At 36.1% G+C, this 19,218-nt stretch overlaps 1 protein-coding gene and 1 non-coding gene across 12 annotated transcripts in view; one reads left to right on the forward strand and one right to left on the reverse strand.

The window, feature by feature from the left end:
- DNAJB4 (DnaJ heat shock protein family (Hsp40) member B4) overlaps positions 1-19,218 on the reverse strand; it is a 44,844-nt gene that overhangs the window by 9,220 nt on the left and 16,406 nt on the right. For 4 of the 11 annotated variants that reach the window (XM_049111771.1, XM_049111770.1, XM_025417924.3 and 1 more), the window contains exon 2: positions 395-636. The exons of 6 other annotated variants lie outside the window; for them this stretch is intronic. In XM_049111771.1, the coding sequence (XP_048967728.1) occupies positions 395-605 (211 nt within the window). In that variant the 5' untranslated portion in view covers positions 606-636. Of the gene's footprint in view, positions 1-394; positions 1,272-19,218 lie in introns of those variants that run through there. One more of the 11 variants, XM_025417921.3, reaches the window with a different exon arrangement.
- Positions 15,286-15,391, forward strand: LOC112641154 (U6 spliceosomal RNA). The gene has a single exon (XR_003124540.1). It is a non-coding gene; the product is annotated as a U6 spliceosomal RNA (small nuclear RNA).

Genomic DNA, 19,218 nt, shown 5'->3' on the forward strand with positions numbered 1-19,218 from the left:
TTAAAATTTTAAATGACAGAAGGACCTTTATTGGTTCTGGCAGAAAATTCATTAGAAAACAAAACAGGTTGCATAAGACTTTTGACACAATTCATTAATGGGTAGGGGAATTTAAGGTTTCTTTTCAAATATACAATGTTAACATTATAAATCTAATGGCAGATTACTACAAGATGTCAAAATAAAAAAAGGCAAACAGGTACATTTCATTCACAGCTGTGTCATAATATTCATTCAGATGATCAAAGGTGAAATCTTGTTTTCATCCATTATTTGTCTTTTTACTTTTGATGTCTGAGAATTTAACTTAACAATAACCAGAAGGCTGAAAAAGAAGGGGGGGGAAGAGAGTGAGACAGCCGGAGAGACCAAAGGAGATACACAGAATACTTACCTTCCTCCCCAAACTGATCATATATTTCTCTCTTTTTAGGATCACTCAATACTTCATAAGCTTCTGCGACCTCTTTAAATTTTTCCTCTGCTTGAGGAGATTTGTTCTTGTCCGGATGAAATTTGAGGGCTTGTTTGCGGTAAGCCTTTTTAATATCTTCATCTGAAGCTCCTTTTTCAATTCCCAAAATGCAATAATAGTCTTTCCCCATTTCGAATGCCTTGAAATGAACTTAGATTTTCCTTTGTGAAAGAAAACAGCGTCCCCAGTCTTAGCAATACAACAATTCCAAGAAAAATAAACCAAGCTGGGTATTTTAAAAGTTAAAGCAAATCAGCAATTCAGCTTCGCTGTCCTAAAGCAGCAAGCAAACAGCGTCTCTGTATTTAATTCCTTCCCCAAAGGCTCACTTACAGATAAATATACACTACACGGGAGACGGCCTCCTTCTAGATCCTCCCATTTTCACTACGTGTCTCTGTACTTTCTAGAACAGCAAATGCTACAGGACGTCACTTCCCCAGCTGCCTCTAGTCAAAGTACTGAGCTAGGTTTTCTCCTCCTCCACGATTAACTATTCATTTTCCTTCTGGCTCTCCTATTTTTATTTCTTTTTTAAGAAGCTAAGTGGATTAAGAAAACAATATTTTAGCATAGAAGGTCATAACTACATATTTATTTACTCTATCGTAGGTGAAAAAAACAACAAAAATAATTATAGCCATTAAGCATCCTATGTTAAAATAAAGGTATTATACAACTAAAGGTACCCTTGAACTTAGTTTACGTATTTTAAGTTATCCAAATGTAAGATATACAATAGTAAAATATGGTTGTTTAAATTAAAATTTTCAGATAATTTGTGTCATTTTTTAGAATTCCTGGGGTCTATCAATCAGAAATGCCAGGAAGTCAATATGCCAATTTCACATTGTAAAAGGTTATATACATATTATAAACATCAAAAGCAATAAGGGGCTTAAATGTTATTCTAGTTAGTGGTTTTAACTAGTTTTTTGTAGTATACAAGAGTTAATAGTTCTGGCAAACTAATTATTTGTGAAAGCTTCATATCTGATTTTAGTTACTTCAGCAAAAACAGAATGAGATCCCACTTTTCCCTCCCTCCCGGCCTCCGCCCAATTCCTAGGGTCACTATTTAAAGAATTTTTGTGCTGCAGGAAAGATAGAAGACAAGTATCAGGTTACAGACAGTAAATACTCATGTTTCTTATAAGACCTTGACTGGATCATCTTAAAATCTGGATAGGCTATTTATGGGGCAGTGATATGAGAATATTTTTTCCTTTTAAATACACATTTCCTAATTACAAATAGCAATACTCGTAGCTGAAGATTTTGGAAAACACAGAAATAAAAAAGAAGAAAAAAATATAAAATAAAAACCTATCATACCACTTTAGGAAATCCCTGCTAAATGTTAGTATATTTCCTTTTAGTCCTTTTTTTCTAATATTTATATTTATTTGTTGTAGTTTTGTATTTTTTTCTTAATAAAGTTTGTCATATCATTTACATACCCTTTTGATGTCTGTGTGTATTATATAATATATAACATATATTATATAATACGCACACACAGGATATAGGATATATAGGATACTTATGAGAAATATTTTCAATATATATTACTCATCTTTTATCTGCTGTATTGTCATCTTTTCAAAAATATTCCCATTACTAATATAATGGAAAGATGGACTAATAAGAAAATGTCAAAAGAATTGCACAGAGCCCTATAAAATACCTTACATCTGTAAACTTAAAAACAGAACATGTAAAGGAAAAGTAAATGTACATATATGTTTAGAGTATGATGAAAAGGTAATGATCACATGTTAACCTTTAAAGATATGGGAACATCTACTCTATATCCCGAGCAGCTTTACATTCATGATTCAGCAATTCTTTCAGAATGTTCATCTTTGTACATTTGACAGCTAGGATTTCCTATTTTTCAAAACTCTCTCCTTTAAAAATACTTTGGTATCAGAAATGTATAGCATCTGTCTAGCCTATTTACCGGTTACAGATGTTTGTCAGTTGGCAATTCAAGCTAATTTTTTAGTCTCACAGATACTCAATGTCAAAAGGTTAACCATTCAAATCCAAAAAAAACTTAGGGAAAATTGATGATATCCAAAGTCATCATAAAACTCCTAGTTAAAAAAAAAAAAAAAAAAGCAAGTTGAAGTCCAGTGCAATGATCAGCATCTAGAGTATAGTAAAAATGTAATAAAAATCACTTTTTCTAGAATTAATTGCTCCTTTAAATATTTACTACCAAAGGAACACTGACATTACTATCTATGAAAAGTTTGAATTGTTCTGGTGGGTAATGCTGGGAGAAAAAAAAAAAGATTCTTATGTGATTCAATCATTTTCAGATAGCTAGAAATATTATCAGGACTTGACATATTAAAGGACTTTAGAACCCAAAGGCTAGGGCAGCCCTAGTGGCACAGCGGTTTAGCGCTGCCTTCAGCCTGGGGTGTGATCCTGGAGACCTGGGATCGAGTCCCACATCAGGCTCCCTGCATGGCGCCTGCTTCTCCCTCTGCCTGTGTCTCTGCCTCTCTCTCCCCCTATGTCTATCATGAATAAATAAATAAAATCTTTAAAAAAAAAAATCTAGAACCCAAAGGCTAGATCTTTCACATTTCCAAGAAATGCATTATAGCTTAACAAATGGAAACAAATCTGACTTTCCACATATAGAGAAGGATGATAAAGGATTTTCATATTTCTTCAAGTATCATACACACAAAAAAGAATCACAGTGCTAAATTTGAAAAGCAAGAATTCACCTCAACTTTGAAATTTCAAGTTAATAAAGAAGCAATTATAATTTGAAGACTTTAAATAATTTAAAAAATCTAGCTAGTTTTTGATCAAATGAGTAAATAATTCTTTCAGACATTTGGAAACAATGCCAACAGACACATGAAAAAATGCAAATCAAAACTACAATGAGATACTACTTCACACCAGTCAGAATGGCTAATATCAAAAAGACAGGAAAAAACAAATGTTGGTGAGGATGTGGAGAAAAGGGAACCCTTGTGCACTATTGGTAGGAATGTATATTGGTGCAGCCACTGTAGAAAACAGTATGGAGCTTCCTCAAAAATTTAAAAATAGAAATGCCACACAACCCAGTAATTCCACTACTGGGTATTTATTCAAAGGAAACAAAACACGAATTCAAAAAGATATATGCACCCACAAGTTCATTACAGCATTATTTTACAATAGCCAAGATATGGAAGCAACCTAGGTGTCCATTCATAGATGAATGGTTAAGGAAGATATTATATGTATGGAATGAATAAATCACAAAGATGAAAGTTAAACACAGAGAATACAGTTGATGGTATTATAATAGCATTGTATAGTAACAGATAATAGCTACACTTGTGGTGAACATAACTATAGAGTTGCTGAATCATCATGTTGTAGACCTGAAACTAATGCAACATTGTATGTCAACTATACTTCAATAAAGAAAATAAATGTAGCAGTATCAGGAGGAGGTTGGGGGCGATCAAGGCCAACTCATACCCAGAGCCCAGTGAACCTGACAACCCCTCCACTGCCCTTCTATGTCAAGTGAACAGAAAAGCAACATGCAGCCCAGGAAACAAGGTAGGCCCAGGAAAAAAGGACAGTACATTCAGGCTACCAAAGGAAAACATTCTTTTTTTTTTTTTTTTTTTTAAGAGCTAAAATTCATTGGGCACCTAGACGGCTCAGTTGGCTATGTATCCAACTTTTTTTTTTTTTTAAGATTTTATTTATTTATTCATGAGACATACACAGAGAGGGGCAGAGACATAGGCAGAGGGAGAAGCAGGCTTCCTGTGGGGAGCCTGATGCAGGACTCAATCCCAGGACTGTGGATCACGACCTGAGTCGAACACAGACTTTCAACCATGGAGCCACCCAGGCACCCCAAGTGTCCAACTCTTAATCTCAGCTCAGATCTTGATCTCAGGGTTGGGAGTTCAGGCCCTAAGTTGGTCTCCATGATGAGTGTGGAGCCTACTTAAAAATTAAAAAATAAAAATAAAATAAAATCCACTACATTTTTATTTTAAAAGGATGAGAGACACTCAAATAAGCAGAAAAGTTATACCTGAAATGTGTAGATCTATATATATTACTCTCCTAGGATTATCTCTCAGAGCCTTTGAAAGGAGCATGGCTCTACCCATATCTTGGTTTAGCTGCCAGAAGTGTGAGAATCAATTTCTGTTGTTTTAAGATGTCTCCTTTGTGACAATTTGTTTTAGCAGCCCTAGGAAACTAATACAGTGAGATATACAGATACACAAAAAAAGTATATGTGATGTAAACTGATAGTTCAAAATGGGTAATAATGAAATAAATACCCATTTATCCATTAAAAATAAATAAATAATAAAATAAACAATATAAATATAAAAAATAATAAAAATAATTTTAAAACTATTTGGGAACATGTTTTCCTCTTTTAAGTAGGCTCCAGTGTAGAGCCAACACCAGGCTTGAACTCATGACCCTGTGCTCAATACCTGAGCTGAGATCAAGAGTCAGACACTTAACCAACGGAGTCATCCAGGAGACCCTGGGAAAAATTATTCAAAATGATTTTAAAATCTCTGTAAATACCATACCTGGAAATATGTCCCTAGAAATAATGCAAAGAAAAAAACTATCAAATATACCATTATACTCCTTGCAATTCGATGCAATAGGGTAGTGGATAGATATAATTACTAAACTACATAGTACTTTAGAGAAATTTTACTCTTACATTTTCTTTTTCAAACTGAGCTGTCTCCTCTACCACTTAGGGGTTAAAAATCCATTACACAATCACTTTACACTAAATTTTTTTCATCTAAGAGTGTAGTGTTATTTTTTTTTAAAGGCTGTTGTTTTTTTTTTAATTTATTTATTCATAGAGACACAGCTAGAGAGAGAGGCAGAGACACAGGCAGAGGGAGAAGCAGGCTCCATGCAGGGGGCCCGATGTAGGATTCGATTCCGGGTCTCCAGGATCACGCCCTGGGCTGCAGGCGGTGCTAAACCGCTGCGCCACGGGGGCTGCCCGTGTTATTTTTTTTTTTTTAATGTGGGTGTCTGATAATTTCATCCCTATAAATAATTATAATGACAAAAATAGAGTATGTAAATGGAAAAAAGTAGCGACAGTTTTTAGGGAAAATGGAGTTGAGATATAAACAAGTCTCATTTAATATTTTTAAAAGTAAAAAAAACAAAAACAAAACAAAACAAAAAAAAACAAAGCCAAGAAGACTACATAATAGTCTATTTGAAATACCGTTTAAAAATCACATAAGTCCTGCTTATATGATTTTATAGGTATAGGTATTTTTTATATATATGGCTGGCTCAGTTGGCACATGTGACTCTTGATCTTGGGGTCATGAGTTTAAGCCCCACATTGAGTGTAGAGCTTACTTTAAAAATAAATAAATAAATAAATAAATAAATAAATAAATAAATAAATAAATAAATAAATAAAAGAAAAGAAAGAGAAATAAAAGAAAGAATTACAAATAGGTTTTTCATCTTAATATTTACAATTTACAAGGTCAAGTTCTCATGCTGGGGTAGGGGTGACTCATCTGTAAATGAAGGTAAGAGATTTTAATTTTTCAACTAAATCAGAAAACTTAAGGACATTTATTATTTTGCTTATCAAAGTTTTTTTTACTTAATAGAGTTTAACAGTTTTTGTGCCCAATAATATATTTGGAGGAAGTGTGTCACTATCTTATGGAGACATGGGCCAGAATTAAGTAAAAATTCTTTTTTTTTTTTTAAATTTATTTATGATAGAGAGAGAGAGAGAGAGAGGCAGACACACAGGCAGAGGGAGAAGCAGGCTCCATGCACCGGGAGCCCGATGTGGGATTCGATCCCGAGTCTCGGATCACGCCCTGGGCCAAAGGCAGGCGCTAAAACGCTGCGCCACCCAGGGATCCCTAGAATTAAGTAAAAATCCTAATGACATATTTTTTCCAATAACTTTAACAAAGCTTCCTTATTTGCAGTATGATGCTTCCACGGTAAGTGTAGATAAGTTATTTTTACAGAAGTATGAGTCCTTTTCAATTGTATAATCACAATTTAAAATATTAAATATGTTTAGAGAATAAGAGCTAAAAATAAGTACTTTATCATACACAAAAAAAATCTTAAAAGTATGTAACTAGTCATTCAACTGATGCCATCCATCTTCACTTTCTACTTTGGCTTTATTAACAGACAATTTCAAAAGGTTTTTTTTCTCCAATTCACAAATCATTTCTCAGTTTATAATACATTAGCACAAAGAAAGACACAGTATGCCTTCCAGAGTCTCAAAAGAAATCACCATTAAAATTCAGATCATCACTTAAATACTTAAAAACAAATGACTTCTAATATTTTACCAATGCTCCTGTTGGAAGCTTTATCTGTCAATATTTAATTCTTTTTTTTTAATTTAATTCTTAAATAGGTACATTTAGTTCAGAAATTTCTCAAGTGATTAATTTTAGTAAGTTGTGACTTCTATTCCCCAATACTTCTTATCCAAGAATAAATAAACTGAGGCTCTTTTACATCTTGTTCTCACAGTGCTTCAGATAGCTGAATAATGGTTATAAAATTTGCTAAGGTGGCACCAGGGAATACTGATAGCAGAGTCGTTAAAAAACACAGGTTTTAGAGCCAGACAGCCTGGGTTAGAGTCCTGACAACATCACTTAATAGCTGTGTGGCCTTGAACTTAACTTTTCTGAGCCTCAGTTTCCTCATATGTCAAATGAGATTAGTGTTAATATATACTTCATAGGGCTGTTGTGAGGATTAAATGAGATACACTTAAATGAGACTGGCACACAGTGAGGGCTATGGAAGTGTTAGCTACTATTGTGATGATGATAATCTCATCATACGAACTAGAATAACTTTTTTCTAGAAAAAAATTTACTTATAAGCATATACGTCCATACACAACAGCGGTCCAACTAAGAATAAATGGCTTTTTCCAATTACTCCAGTTAATATTTGCTACTTACTCATCTTGACTCTGTTAACATTTAAAACCATTAAACTTTCATATAGATAGGATTCATTGCATTTCAAATGCAAATCTCAAATACATGGACTATTTCAAACAAAGTAATCAAGACTGTGATATTGGTTAAAAAACAGTCAAATAGACCAATCGAACAGAATAGAGAACTCAGAAATAGAGACATGTATAAATACAGTCAACTTATCTTTGACAAAAGAGCAAAGGCAATATATTGAAGAAAAAGTAGTCTTTTCAACAAATAGTGCTGGAACAACGGGATATCTACTTGCAAAGAAATGAATCTAGACACAGACCTTAAACCTTTCACAAGAATTAACTCAAAATGGGGACGCCTGGGTGACTCAGGGGTTTGGTGCCTGCCTTTTCCCCCCCGGGGTGTGATCCTGGAGACCCAGGATTCAGTCCCACGTGGGGCACCCTGCATGGAGCCTGCTTCTCTCTCTGCCTCTATGTCTCTCATGAATAAATAAAATCTTTAAGAAAAAAAGAAAGAATTAACTCAAAATGGATCACAGACCTAAGTATAAAATGCAAAACTATAAAAATCTTAGTTCCCATGACCTTGGGTTTGGCAATGATTTTTAAATATACTACCAAAGGAACAGTTCAGGAAAGAGAGAATTGATAAGCTGGGCTGCACTAAAATCACAATTTTCTGCTGAGAAAGGCTTTGTCAAGAGAACGAGAAAACAAGCCACAGATTGGGAGAAAATATTTCAAAAGACATCTGAATTTGCAACAATGTGGATGGAACTAGAGTGTATTATGCTAAGCAAAATAAGTCAATCAGAAAAGACAAATACCATATGATTTCACTTTTCTGAATTTAAGAAACAAAACAGATGAACAAAGGGGAAGGGAAGGAAAAATGAAATAAGATAAAAACAGAGAGGGAAAAAAAAAAAACAGAGAGGGAGGCAAACCATAAGAGACTCTTAAGTCTAGAGAACAAACTGAGGGTTGCTGGAGGAAAGGTGGGTAGAGGGGATGGGCTACATGGGTGACAGGCATTTAAGGAGATCCACTTGCTGGGATGAGCACTGAGTTTTATATATAAGTGTGATGAATCACCAAATCCTACTCCTGAAACCAATACTACACTATATGTCAACTAACCTGTTTAGAGTTTAAGTAAAATCTTGAGAGAGGAAAAAAGGAAGACATATCTGATAAAGGACTATTATCCAAAATACATAAAGAACTCTTAAAACTCAACAATAAGAAAACAAACAATCCAATTTAAAAATGGGCCAAACACCTTAACAGAAACCTCACCAAAAAAGATACAGATGGCACATGAAAAGATGCTCCATATCAAATGTCGTCAGTGAAATGCAAATAAAGACAAAGATACCACAACATAGCTATTAGAATGGCCAAAATCCAGAACACTGGCAACACCAAATGCTAGCAAAGCTGTAGAGCAATAGGAATTCTCACTCACTGTTGATGGGAATGCAAAATGGTACACTTTGGAAGATAATTTGGTGGTTTCTTAGAAAAACTACACTTATCATAGATCCTAAACACAATCATGTTTCTTGGTATTTACTCAAAGGAATTAAAAACCTAGGTCTACACAAAAACTTGCACATGGATGTTTATAGCAGCCTCATTCATAATTGCCCAAACTTGGAAGCTTGGGAGTAACCAAGATGTCTTCTAGTAGGTGAATGAATGTGATAAACTATGGTCTTTCAGACAATAAAGTATTATTCAGTACGAAAAAGAAATGAGTTAGCAAGCCAGGAAAAGACACTGGAGGGACTGTAAATGCATATTACTAAGTGAAAGAAACTAGTCTGAAAAGGCCATATACTGTATGACATTCTGGAAAAGGTAAAACTATGGAGACAGTAAAAAAAAAAAAAAAGTAGGGGTTGTCAGGGGTTACTGGGAAGGGATGGGTAAATAGGTAGAGTACAGAGGATTTTTAGGGGAGTGAAACTAATCTGTATGATACTGAAATTGTGGGTACATGTCATCATACATTTGTCCAAAATAATAAAATGTACAACACCAAAAGTGTACCATAATGTAAATTACAGACTCTGGGTGATAATGATGTATCAATATAAGTTCATTAGTTGTAAATAAATGTTCCATCTAGTGGAAGATATTGATAATGGGGTGGGGTGGATGTTTATGGGAAAACTCTACGTTCTACTCAATTTTTGCTACTTAAAGCTGCTCTAAAAAAATACATCTACTTAAAAATTTAAAAGTAAAAGGGAAAAATGTATTCTCAAAATTTTGTTTTGTTGTTTTTTGAGTAACTTTACACCCAACGAGGAGCTTGAACTTACGACCTGGAGTCGCATCAGGAGTCACATGGTCTACTGACTGAGCCTGTCAGCTGCTCCTTAATATATGTATCTTTGATTTTAGAGTCAGACCTTTCCAGCCTTAGTTCCTGTTGCTGCAGTTTCTGTTGTAAGTTTGGAACTCAAGAGGCTAAATTTTCATTCCTGTGGAAAGATCTCAGACTTTGAGTGTAAGTTACAATACCTAAAAATGTCATCATTTCAAATACAAATTTATCATTAGGTAAATAAAATAGAAAAATATTGAAGAGATTCTTTTCTTACTCGATATCTAGGTTATAAGAGAATAAGTAAACTTAAGGCAAGTGTCTTTAGACATTAAACCCTATTTAAATTGCTCTAGAAATCTTTTTTCTTAACTATAAGGTGTCCTTCAGGTAATTGCAGTTAATTTGGACTCATATTTAGAATAGGCAGTTGTATAGTATTTGGTGAGTACTATAAAACTTGTTTTTTTTTTAAGGTTTTATTTATTTATTCATGAGAGACACACAGGGAGAGGCACAGGCAGAGGGAGAAACAGGCTCCTCACAGGGAGCCGGATGGGACTTGATCCTGGATCCTGGGATCACGCCCTGAGCTGAGGGCAGATGCTCAACCGCTGAGCCACCCAGGCGTCCCTAAAACTTGTTTTAAAGGATGGATGTTATCATAGTGAACATTCCCCATGAATGAAGTGTCTCATTCAGCAAATACTTACTGAGTGCTTACTATGTGCTATAAACTAGATAGATAGCATTCTTACTTTCATTCAACTCATATTCCAGTGGGCGAAGATAATCAAGATCAAGTTAATAGGGCAGACTGGGTGGCTCAGCGGTTTAGTGCCTGCTTTCGGCCCAGGGCATGATCCTGGAGACCTGGAATTGGGTCCCATATCAGGCTCCCTGCATGGAGCCTGCTTCTCCCTCTGCCTGTGTCTCTGCCTCTCTCCCTCTCTGTCTCTCATGAATAAATAAATAAAATCTTTAAAAATTTTTAGAAATGTTTCTAAGAAAATTATTATTTTTTAAAATTTATTTATTTATGATAGACATAGAGAGAGAGAGGCAAAGACACAGGAGGAGGGAGAAGCAGGCTCCATGCCGGGAGCCCAACATGGGACTCGATCCCGGGTCTCCAGGATCGTGCCCTGGGCCAAAGGCAGGCGCCAAACCACTGAGCCATCCAGGGATCCCACTCTAAGAAAATTTTTAAATGTTTCTAAGACAGGGATTTGATGGAGAGGAGTTACTTTAGCCAGGATGGTCAGGGAAGACCTGGATGTTTAGCTTTGCTTTAAGAATTATACTAAAATTTTGGGGACACCTGGGTGGCTCAGTGGTTGAGTATCTGCCTTGGGCCCAGGGGGTGATCCCGGAGTCCTGGGATTGAGTCCTGCATTGGGCTCCCTTCATGGAGTCCACTTCTCTCTCTGCCTATGTCTCTGCCTCTCTGTCTCTCATTAATAAATAAAATAAAATAAAAAAGAATTATACTAAAAATTTGGCACTAAGGTAGAGGAAAAGGAGTAAGTCTAGGTATCAGTTTTAAAAAGGTATCATGCGGGGATCCCTGGGTGGCTCAGCAGTTTAGCGCCTGCCTTTGGCCAAGGGCGCGATCCTGGAGTCCCAGGATCGAGTCCCGCGTCCGGCTCCCTGCATGGAGCCTGCTTCTCCCTCCTCCTGTGTCTCTGCCTCTCTCTTTCTCTCTATGTCTATCATAAATAAATAAATCTTAAAAAAAAAAAAAAGGTACCACGCTTTCAGAAAAGCAAATGGACTGGTAAAGAACTCTTAATGACCTCTTTTATTCTATTATCAAGAAATGTATTCAGCTCTCTTGACCTTTTGCATTTATTCCCTTTCTCATGTACAATCTGTACATATCCCTTTTCAAGCCTGCAGCTAACAATCCAGTTAAATAGTTTGATACAAATAGAGTAAAAAATTAATAGCTTTAAGTAAGGGTGTTATGCAACTGTTACAGGATTTAAAGAACCATTCAGCCACGGAGAAAAGATGGTGAAACTCAGAATAAGAGGAGTTGGTTCTAACATTCTTAGCTTTGCAATTTAGTAATCTCTATGAAGTTCTGGAAAAAGGACTATTTATCTGAGGCTCGGTTCCCTGATTCTATAAAACATCATCTATATCTATAAAGAATGAGAAAATATGCGAAAGCGTTTACAAAAAGAAAATATATAAAAACATTAATTATATGCTCATCTTGAGCTGGAGTAGTGGGTATAGGAAAGTTTTATAAGGGATCCCTGTGTGGCGCAGCGGTTAGCGCCTGCCTTTGGCCCAGGGCGCGATCCTGGAGACCTGGGATCGAATCCCACGTCGGGCTCCCAGTGCATGGAGCCTGCTTCTCCCTCTGCCTATGTCTCTGCCTTTCTCTCTCTGTGTGTGACTATCATAAATTTAAAAAAAAAAAAAAAAGGAAAGTTTTATAAAAGAAAAATATGAGCAGGGTCTTGAAGGATTGATAGAATTTAGAAAGAGAGAGGAGCATGGGGAGGGTTTTCAATCTGGATCAAGACAGAGCCCAGAGGAAAAGAACATAAAATGTATGTGAGATATAAAACAAAAAACAAAACAAAACAAAACAAAACGGGTCAGATTAAAGCATAGGATCTAGGAAGGCTCATATTAGGGAGCTGACAAAAAAACTTACAGTCAGATTGTTAAGTTTTGAATGCCATTTTTTTTAAAGACTTTATTAATTCATTCATAGAGACAGAGAGAGAGAGAGAGAGAGGCAGAGACACAGGCAGAGGGAGAAGCAGGCTCCATGCAGGAAGCCCAATGTGGGACTCGATCCCAGGTTTCCAGGATCACGCCCTGGGCTGAGGGTGGCGCTAAACCGCTGAGCCACCAGGGCTGCCCCTGAATGTCATTTTTTAACTTGATTACTTCTCTTCTTTCATGTTCTTTAAAAAGGGCTAATTCATTAGGTCTTTGAAACAATCTTAATTTTTATTTTTATTTATTTTTATTTATTTATTTATTTATGATAGAGAGAGAGAGAGAGGCAGAGACATAGGCAGAGGGAGAAGCAGGCTCCATGCACCGGGAGCCCGATGTGGGATTCGATTCCGGGTCTCCAGGATCGCGCCCTGGGCCAAAGGCAGGCGCCAAACCGCTGCGCCACCCAGGGATCCCAACAATCTTAATTTTTAAAGTAAACTCTGTCCAATGTGGGGATCAAACTCACAACCCCAAAATCAAGTCACATTCTCTACCAACTAGATTGTCCAGGTGCCCCCCAAACAAACTTTCTTTTAAAATGTATTTGATATTCCTTAAGTGTCAGTTTACTTTGAAGCTAGTGAAATTATTTTCTTGTTTCTAAGGACAGTGTTCTTGACAAAGTTTCATTGGTATTTGTAAGCTTCAAGAGCAACAGTAGAAGATATCAAACTACAATAAAAAGAACAAGAGTTTTTATCAGTCATCATTCTCCTTGGACTATTGTCTGTACCACTGGAATTTCCCAGCACTTTATCACTATAGTTATATTGGTAACTCCCCAAGTTTCAATACTGCATCATTGCTTGATCTTATAATACATTCCCTGCAGAAAGCACTGTAATAGAATATACACATATAATTTTATTGATTTAATAGTCTTTACAAAAGAAAAGGTTTACAACAAAATTTAAAAGTACAGGAGCACCTAGCTGGCTCAGTCTGTGGAGTGTGCAACTCTTGACCTTGGGTTTTTTTTTTTTAAGATTTTATTTATTTATTAATGAGAGACAGAGAGAGAGAGAGAAAGAGAGAGAGAGAGACTGAGAGGCAGAGACACAGGCAGAGGGAGAAGCAGGCTCCATGCAGGGAGCCCGATTTAAGACTTGATCCCGGGACTCCAGGATCATGCCCTGGGCTGAAGGCAGGTACTAAACCGCTGAGCCACCCAGGGATCCCTTAACCTTGGGGTTTTGTGTTCAAAACCCAAGTTGGGTTTAGAGATTACTTAATAAGTAAAAACTTAAAAAATAAATTCTTTTTTGGGGAGTGTAGAACTGATTTTATTCTGTGATGATATTAAAATGCATCTTGGAGCGCCTAGCTGGCTCAGTTGGTAAGCATGTGATTCTTGATCTCAGGGTCAGGAGTTCAAACCCATGTTGTACGCGCATGGGGCCAACTCAAGAAAAAAAACAAGAGAGAGAAAGAGAGAAAAAGAAAAAAAATATTTCCTTCCCACAAGGTTTTCCTTGTTAAAAAAAAAAAAAAGCATCCTAATAAAATAGCCCAGTAACAACTTGCCCTTCTTTCTACCCTCTTTTATAAGAAGTCATTGAAAAGCTTACTAGAGGACTGGTGAACATATAATGAGCTAATCTCATACTTTCCTAGCATTTTGGAATTAGTTAAAATAAAATGTTTTCTACATTACTTTTTGTTTATTTTTTAGGATTTTATTCATTCATAAGAAACACACAGAGAGAGAGGCAGAGACATAGGCAGAGGGAGGAGCAGGCTCCAGGCAGGGAGCCTGATGTGGGACTTGATTCCGTATCCTAGATCATACCCCTAGCCAAAGGCAGATGCTCAACCACTGAGCCACCCAGGAGTCCCTCTACATTACTTTATAATACTGAATAAGAGAGCCAAAAAAATCTATAGAATACTAGGTTATTTTTTTTTTCCTTTTTTGAAGATTTTACTTATTCATTTGAGACAGAGAGATACCAAGAGATAGAACTGTGAGCAAGGGGAGGAGCAGGAGAGGGAGAAGCTGACTCCCAACCAGCAGGGAGCCTGATATGGCTCCATCCCAGGACTCCGGGATCATGACCTGAGCGGAAGGCAGATGCTTAACCATCTGAGCCACCCAGGTGCCCTTCTAGGTCATTTTAAATGGGTCTTATAAACTGATATTTGATTATAACAGTCTACATTGAAAAATCATATAATCTAGAGCAACTTTGTCCAACAGAAATATAAAGTGAGCCACATATGTCATGTAGAGATTTCTAGAATCCACATTTTAATAAAAGTAAAAAGGAAAGTAAAATTAATTTTAATAATGTATTTTATTTAACCCAATAAATCCAAGATATTATCATCACAACATGTAATCAATATAAAGATAAGATCTTTTACACTCTTTTTGGTACTAAGTCTTCAGAATCCAGTGCGAATTTTACACTTACACATCTCAATTCAGATAGCCACATTTCAGGCCCTTAGCTTTCATGTGGCTAGTGGCCACTCTATTAGCCAGTGTAGATATAGAGGTTCCTATTAATCACCAGTGCTATGATCCAATTTTTCAGAAACCTCAACCTATGAACTTTAGTATATCACACATATACATCTCTCACATGTACATTTAGGGGAAATAAAATCTTAACAGATGCACACTAAAGAAAAGTCCATTTTTGCATATAAAATAGCATCCTAGTGTTCACTTCAGCACACTAAAGAAAAGTCCATTTTTGCATATAAAATAGCATCCTAGTGTTCACTTCAGCAACACATATACTATAAATGGAATAACACTAAAATATGAGCAAGGCCCCTGGGCAAGAATGACATGCAAATTCGTGAAGCATTTACTATCTTAAAAAAAAAAAAAGGTAAATATGTGAGGTGATGGATGTGAATTAACTAAAGGGGAGGAATTTTTTTACAATGCATACATATATCAAATTTATCAGTGTGTGATATTTAAATATTTTACAATTTTGTCAATTTTACCTCAATCATGTTGAAAAATAGCATTCCATTTTTTAAGAAAAAGACACTTGTATTTTTTGAAATGATACTTTACATTTAAAGTAGTAGGAATAGCTCCACACAAAATGGCTCCATGTTCACTTAGTATATGTTTTCACAGTGTTAAAAGTAAAAGCAACACTAGGAAATGAGGAATTAAAAAAAAAAAAAAAAAGGAAATGAGGAATTTATGTGGTTTTCTTTATTCTAAAGTTTCTCCTCTCTCCTCTCGTAAGTAGTGAGAGAAGGCATCAGAATCCCTTGGAAGTAGTCTGTGGCTACAGTCAAACCAACAGTTCCTCAGAACAAGACCAGGACTACAAAGAAAAAAAATGTAGCGCAGAGGAGAGGCAGGAAAGAAGAACACAGGCTATTTCACTGAATTGTTAGAATCTTAGCCAAAACTGCAATAAACTGATTATCTAGCAAGTTTAGCTCTCCAACTGTTTTATTTAATTCAAATCAGTACCTTATCCAAACTATCAAATATCTTTATAGTACAATGCGTTCATAAAGTCCTAATAATTAAACCACTGCTACGGTGATTTAACTATGATTCAAAGACTGTATTGCAACCTATCAAACGTTAGGTATTAGGAAATGTATAAAACAAGCCAACATGTTCTTATAGTAATCATCGACTACTATAAAGTAAGGCCATTGACTGCCTAATTCCAAATACAATGAGCCCAAACTACTGTAATTGCTTAAAGGAGGACATTTAAAGATAAGAGAAAAAAAAAAAAAGGATTCAAGAATAATTTAATGTTATTATCTTTTTTAAGATTTACCTATTTATTTGAGAGAGAGGGAGACTGTGAGTGGCAGCAGAGGGAGAGAAATGCTAGCTGACTCCTCAATGAGCAGGGAGCCCCACAGGACTTGGGGCTTGATCCCAGGACCCTGAGATAATGATCTGAGCTGAAATCAAGAGGTGGTGGCTTAACTGACTGAGCCGTCTAGGTGCCCCAAGAATAATTTAATTTTAAATAGGTGGTTTTTAATGTTTGACTTTTAAATATTTTAAAATCTAGCCTTTTTATTCTCTAAGCTAAATCAAGAAGTCAAGGCAACAGTTATCGAGACTCTACTGTGTTATATGCCATAAAAGATAAAACAGTATCAGAGTTTATAATACAAATGTATAAAATAGTACCTAGTATCTATCACCACTTTCACCATACAGTGAAAGAGCAGAGTAGAAGGATTGCAGCATATGGCCCACAAAACCTAAACATTTACTGTCCGGCCTTTAACAAAAATGTTTGCCAACCTTTGTTTTATACAAGCTATTCTTGACTAGAAGGAGAGGGAAATCTAAGCATGCACTATAATAAATTTTATTGTATCTACTTAACTTTTAAAAAACCATAGTTTTCACTATTAAATGCAGCTTTCACCATAAAACATCAGCTCAGAGGCACCAGGTGGGGCTCAGTGGTTGAGCTTCTGCTTTCAGCTCAGGTTGTGATCCCGGGGTCCTAGGATGGAGCCTGCTTCTCCCTCTGCCTAGGTCTCTATGTCTCTCATGAATAAATAAAATAAAAATCTTTTAAATAAAAAATAAAAATATAAATAAATAAATAAATAAATACTTTTAAAAAATAAATAAAACAAAACATCAGCTAGGCTGATGGTAAAATAAAACATGTGCACTAATTTTCAACCTGGGCAGCTCTGCTAAGGGGACTATACTAGAATATTTAGGGTGGTGAGTAAGCTATTTGTTTATTACAAGGGTGGAATATGTTTTATTTATTCATTTATTTAGGAATATGTTTTAAAAGGTTGACAAAGGGGAATATCCCCTGGGTGGCTCAGCGGTTTAGCCTTCAGCCCAGAGCGTGATCCCAGTATCTGGGATCGAGTCCCACATCAGGCTCCCTGCATGGAGCCTGCTTCTCCCTCTGCCTGTGTCTCTGCCTCTCTCTCTCTGTGTGTGTGTGTCTCTCATGAACAAATAAATAAAATCTTTAAAAGAAAAAATAGAAGGTTGACAAAGACTTTAATAATCATACCTCTATATTGTCCAGCTTAACCATTCTCATCTAACCCATCCCTCCTGGCCATTTTTGGCTATTTCCAAAAATCAAATTTATCCACAAAATAGTCGATTCTTATTATTTTCTTTTTTTTTTTTTAATTTTTATTTATTTATGATAGTCACAGAGAGATTGAGAGAGAGGCAGAGACACAGGCAGAGGGAGAAGCAGGCTCCATGCACCGGGAGCCCGACAGTGGGATTCGATCCCGGGTCTCCGGGATCGCGCCCTGGGCCGAAGGCAGGCGCCAAACCGCTGCGCCACCCAGGGATCCCGATTCTTATTATTTTCAATAGTTATGTTCTATGAAGTTGCTGTGGATGATGAATTACCAAATAATTACCAAATAATTCATCATCCCCTAAAGGAACCACTGCCCCTAAGGGAAATGGCAGGGTTAAGTCAAGTCATCAATACATATTCTTGTTTTATGTGTGTTTCTGCTTCAAGACAACTCATTTAACATCGAACAACTCAAGGCGCTAGGAACACTAGACAGCAATTCAGCCCTAAGTTGAATCATTTCTTTGAACATTGAAGTCACCAACAAAAAGCATACAAATGCAAAAATTGTAAAAATGCACTAAATAGATCACAAAGGCTTGTTATGAGAGCTAAAATAAGGAGTCTAAGCACTGCCTTCCTTGTTGGACCTCAGCTGGGAACACTGGATTAGCTTTTTTTTTTTTCAGCTTTGCCTCTTCATTTGCATATGCCTATAAATGACTGAGAAAACACCCCAAATACTGATTTCAGGATTATAAATAAATTTTAGTAGGGCAAAAAAAAAAAAAATTTTTTTAGTAGGGCAAATATGAAAGTACAGAATTGGTGAATGATGAAGGATCAACTAACTGTATAATGATATACTACTACTGGTAATCTTCTAAATTAATGGTGGTCAGTTAAAAAACTGTTTTTGAGCAACAGCGATATTAAGTACAGCCACCCAAAGTAATGTTCCTGAAGTGATATATCATTGGTATGTATAAAGGAAATGGTGGGGGTGTATTCCACTCTTTCCCCTCTGCATGGAGCTTACTACCACTTAGAGACTCAGCCTCTAGTTGGGCAAATCTGAGTGCCAGCTTGGATTAGGTTCCCTTGACCTTGAGTTCCTATATTTTCCCCAGTTCTCCACTCTATCACTTATCACAACTACATAACCATCAATTTGCTTATGTCTTACTCACAGGATTGTACCATCCGTGAGAGATCCAGTTTGGGGGTTTTTTTCTACAATTTTTTTTTTCTAGTACAAAGCCTTATAATACATTGCTATTTAAATGACTTTTACTGAGTAAATAAGTCAATGAAATGAGAAATTACAGGGACCTAAAGTGTGACTATGATATAAAAAGACAAATTGGTAATTAATTTAAGTAATAAAAGAGGCAGAATGTGTAAAACTTGCCAACCAACTGTATCTGGGGATTTTGAAGGATTTTAGATTCCCCTGGTTTCTAGACTGAACAAAGGTGTGCTAAGTTGGGTTACTAATGACAGTATAGAATATAGCATATAGGAAGAGTACATTTGAAGGGCAATAGGAGATCCACCAGAACATGTCTACCACTCTATTAATCACCCATTCATCTATATTACTTCTATACTTGGTAAATGTTATTGCTTG

The sequence above is a fragment of the Canis lupus genome, chromosome 6 (genome assembly GCF_003254725.2).
Source record: "Canis lupus dingo isolate Sandy chromosome 6, ASM325472v2, whole genome shotgun sequence".
Taxonomy (NCBI): domain Eukaryota; kingdom Metazoa; phylum Chordata; class Mammalia; order Carnivora; family Canidae; genus Canis; species Canis lupus.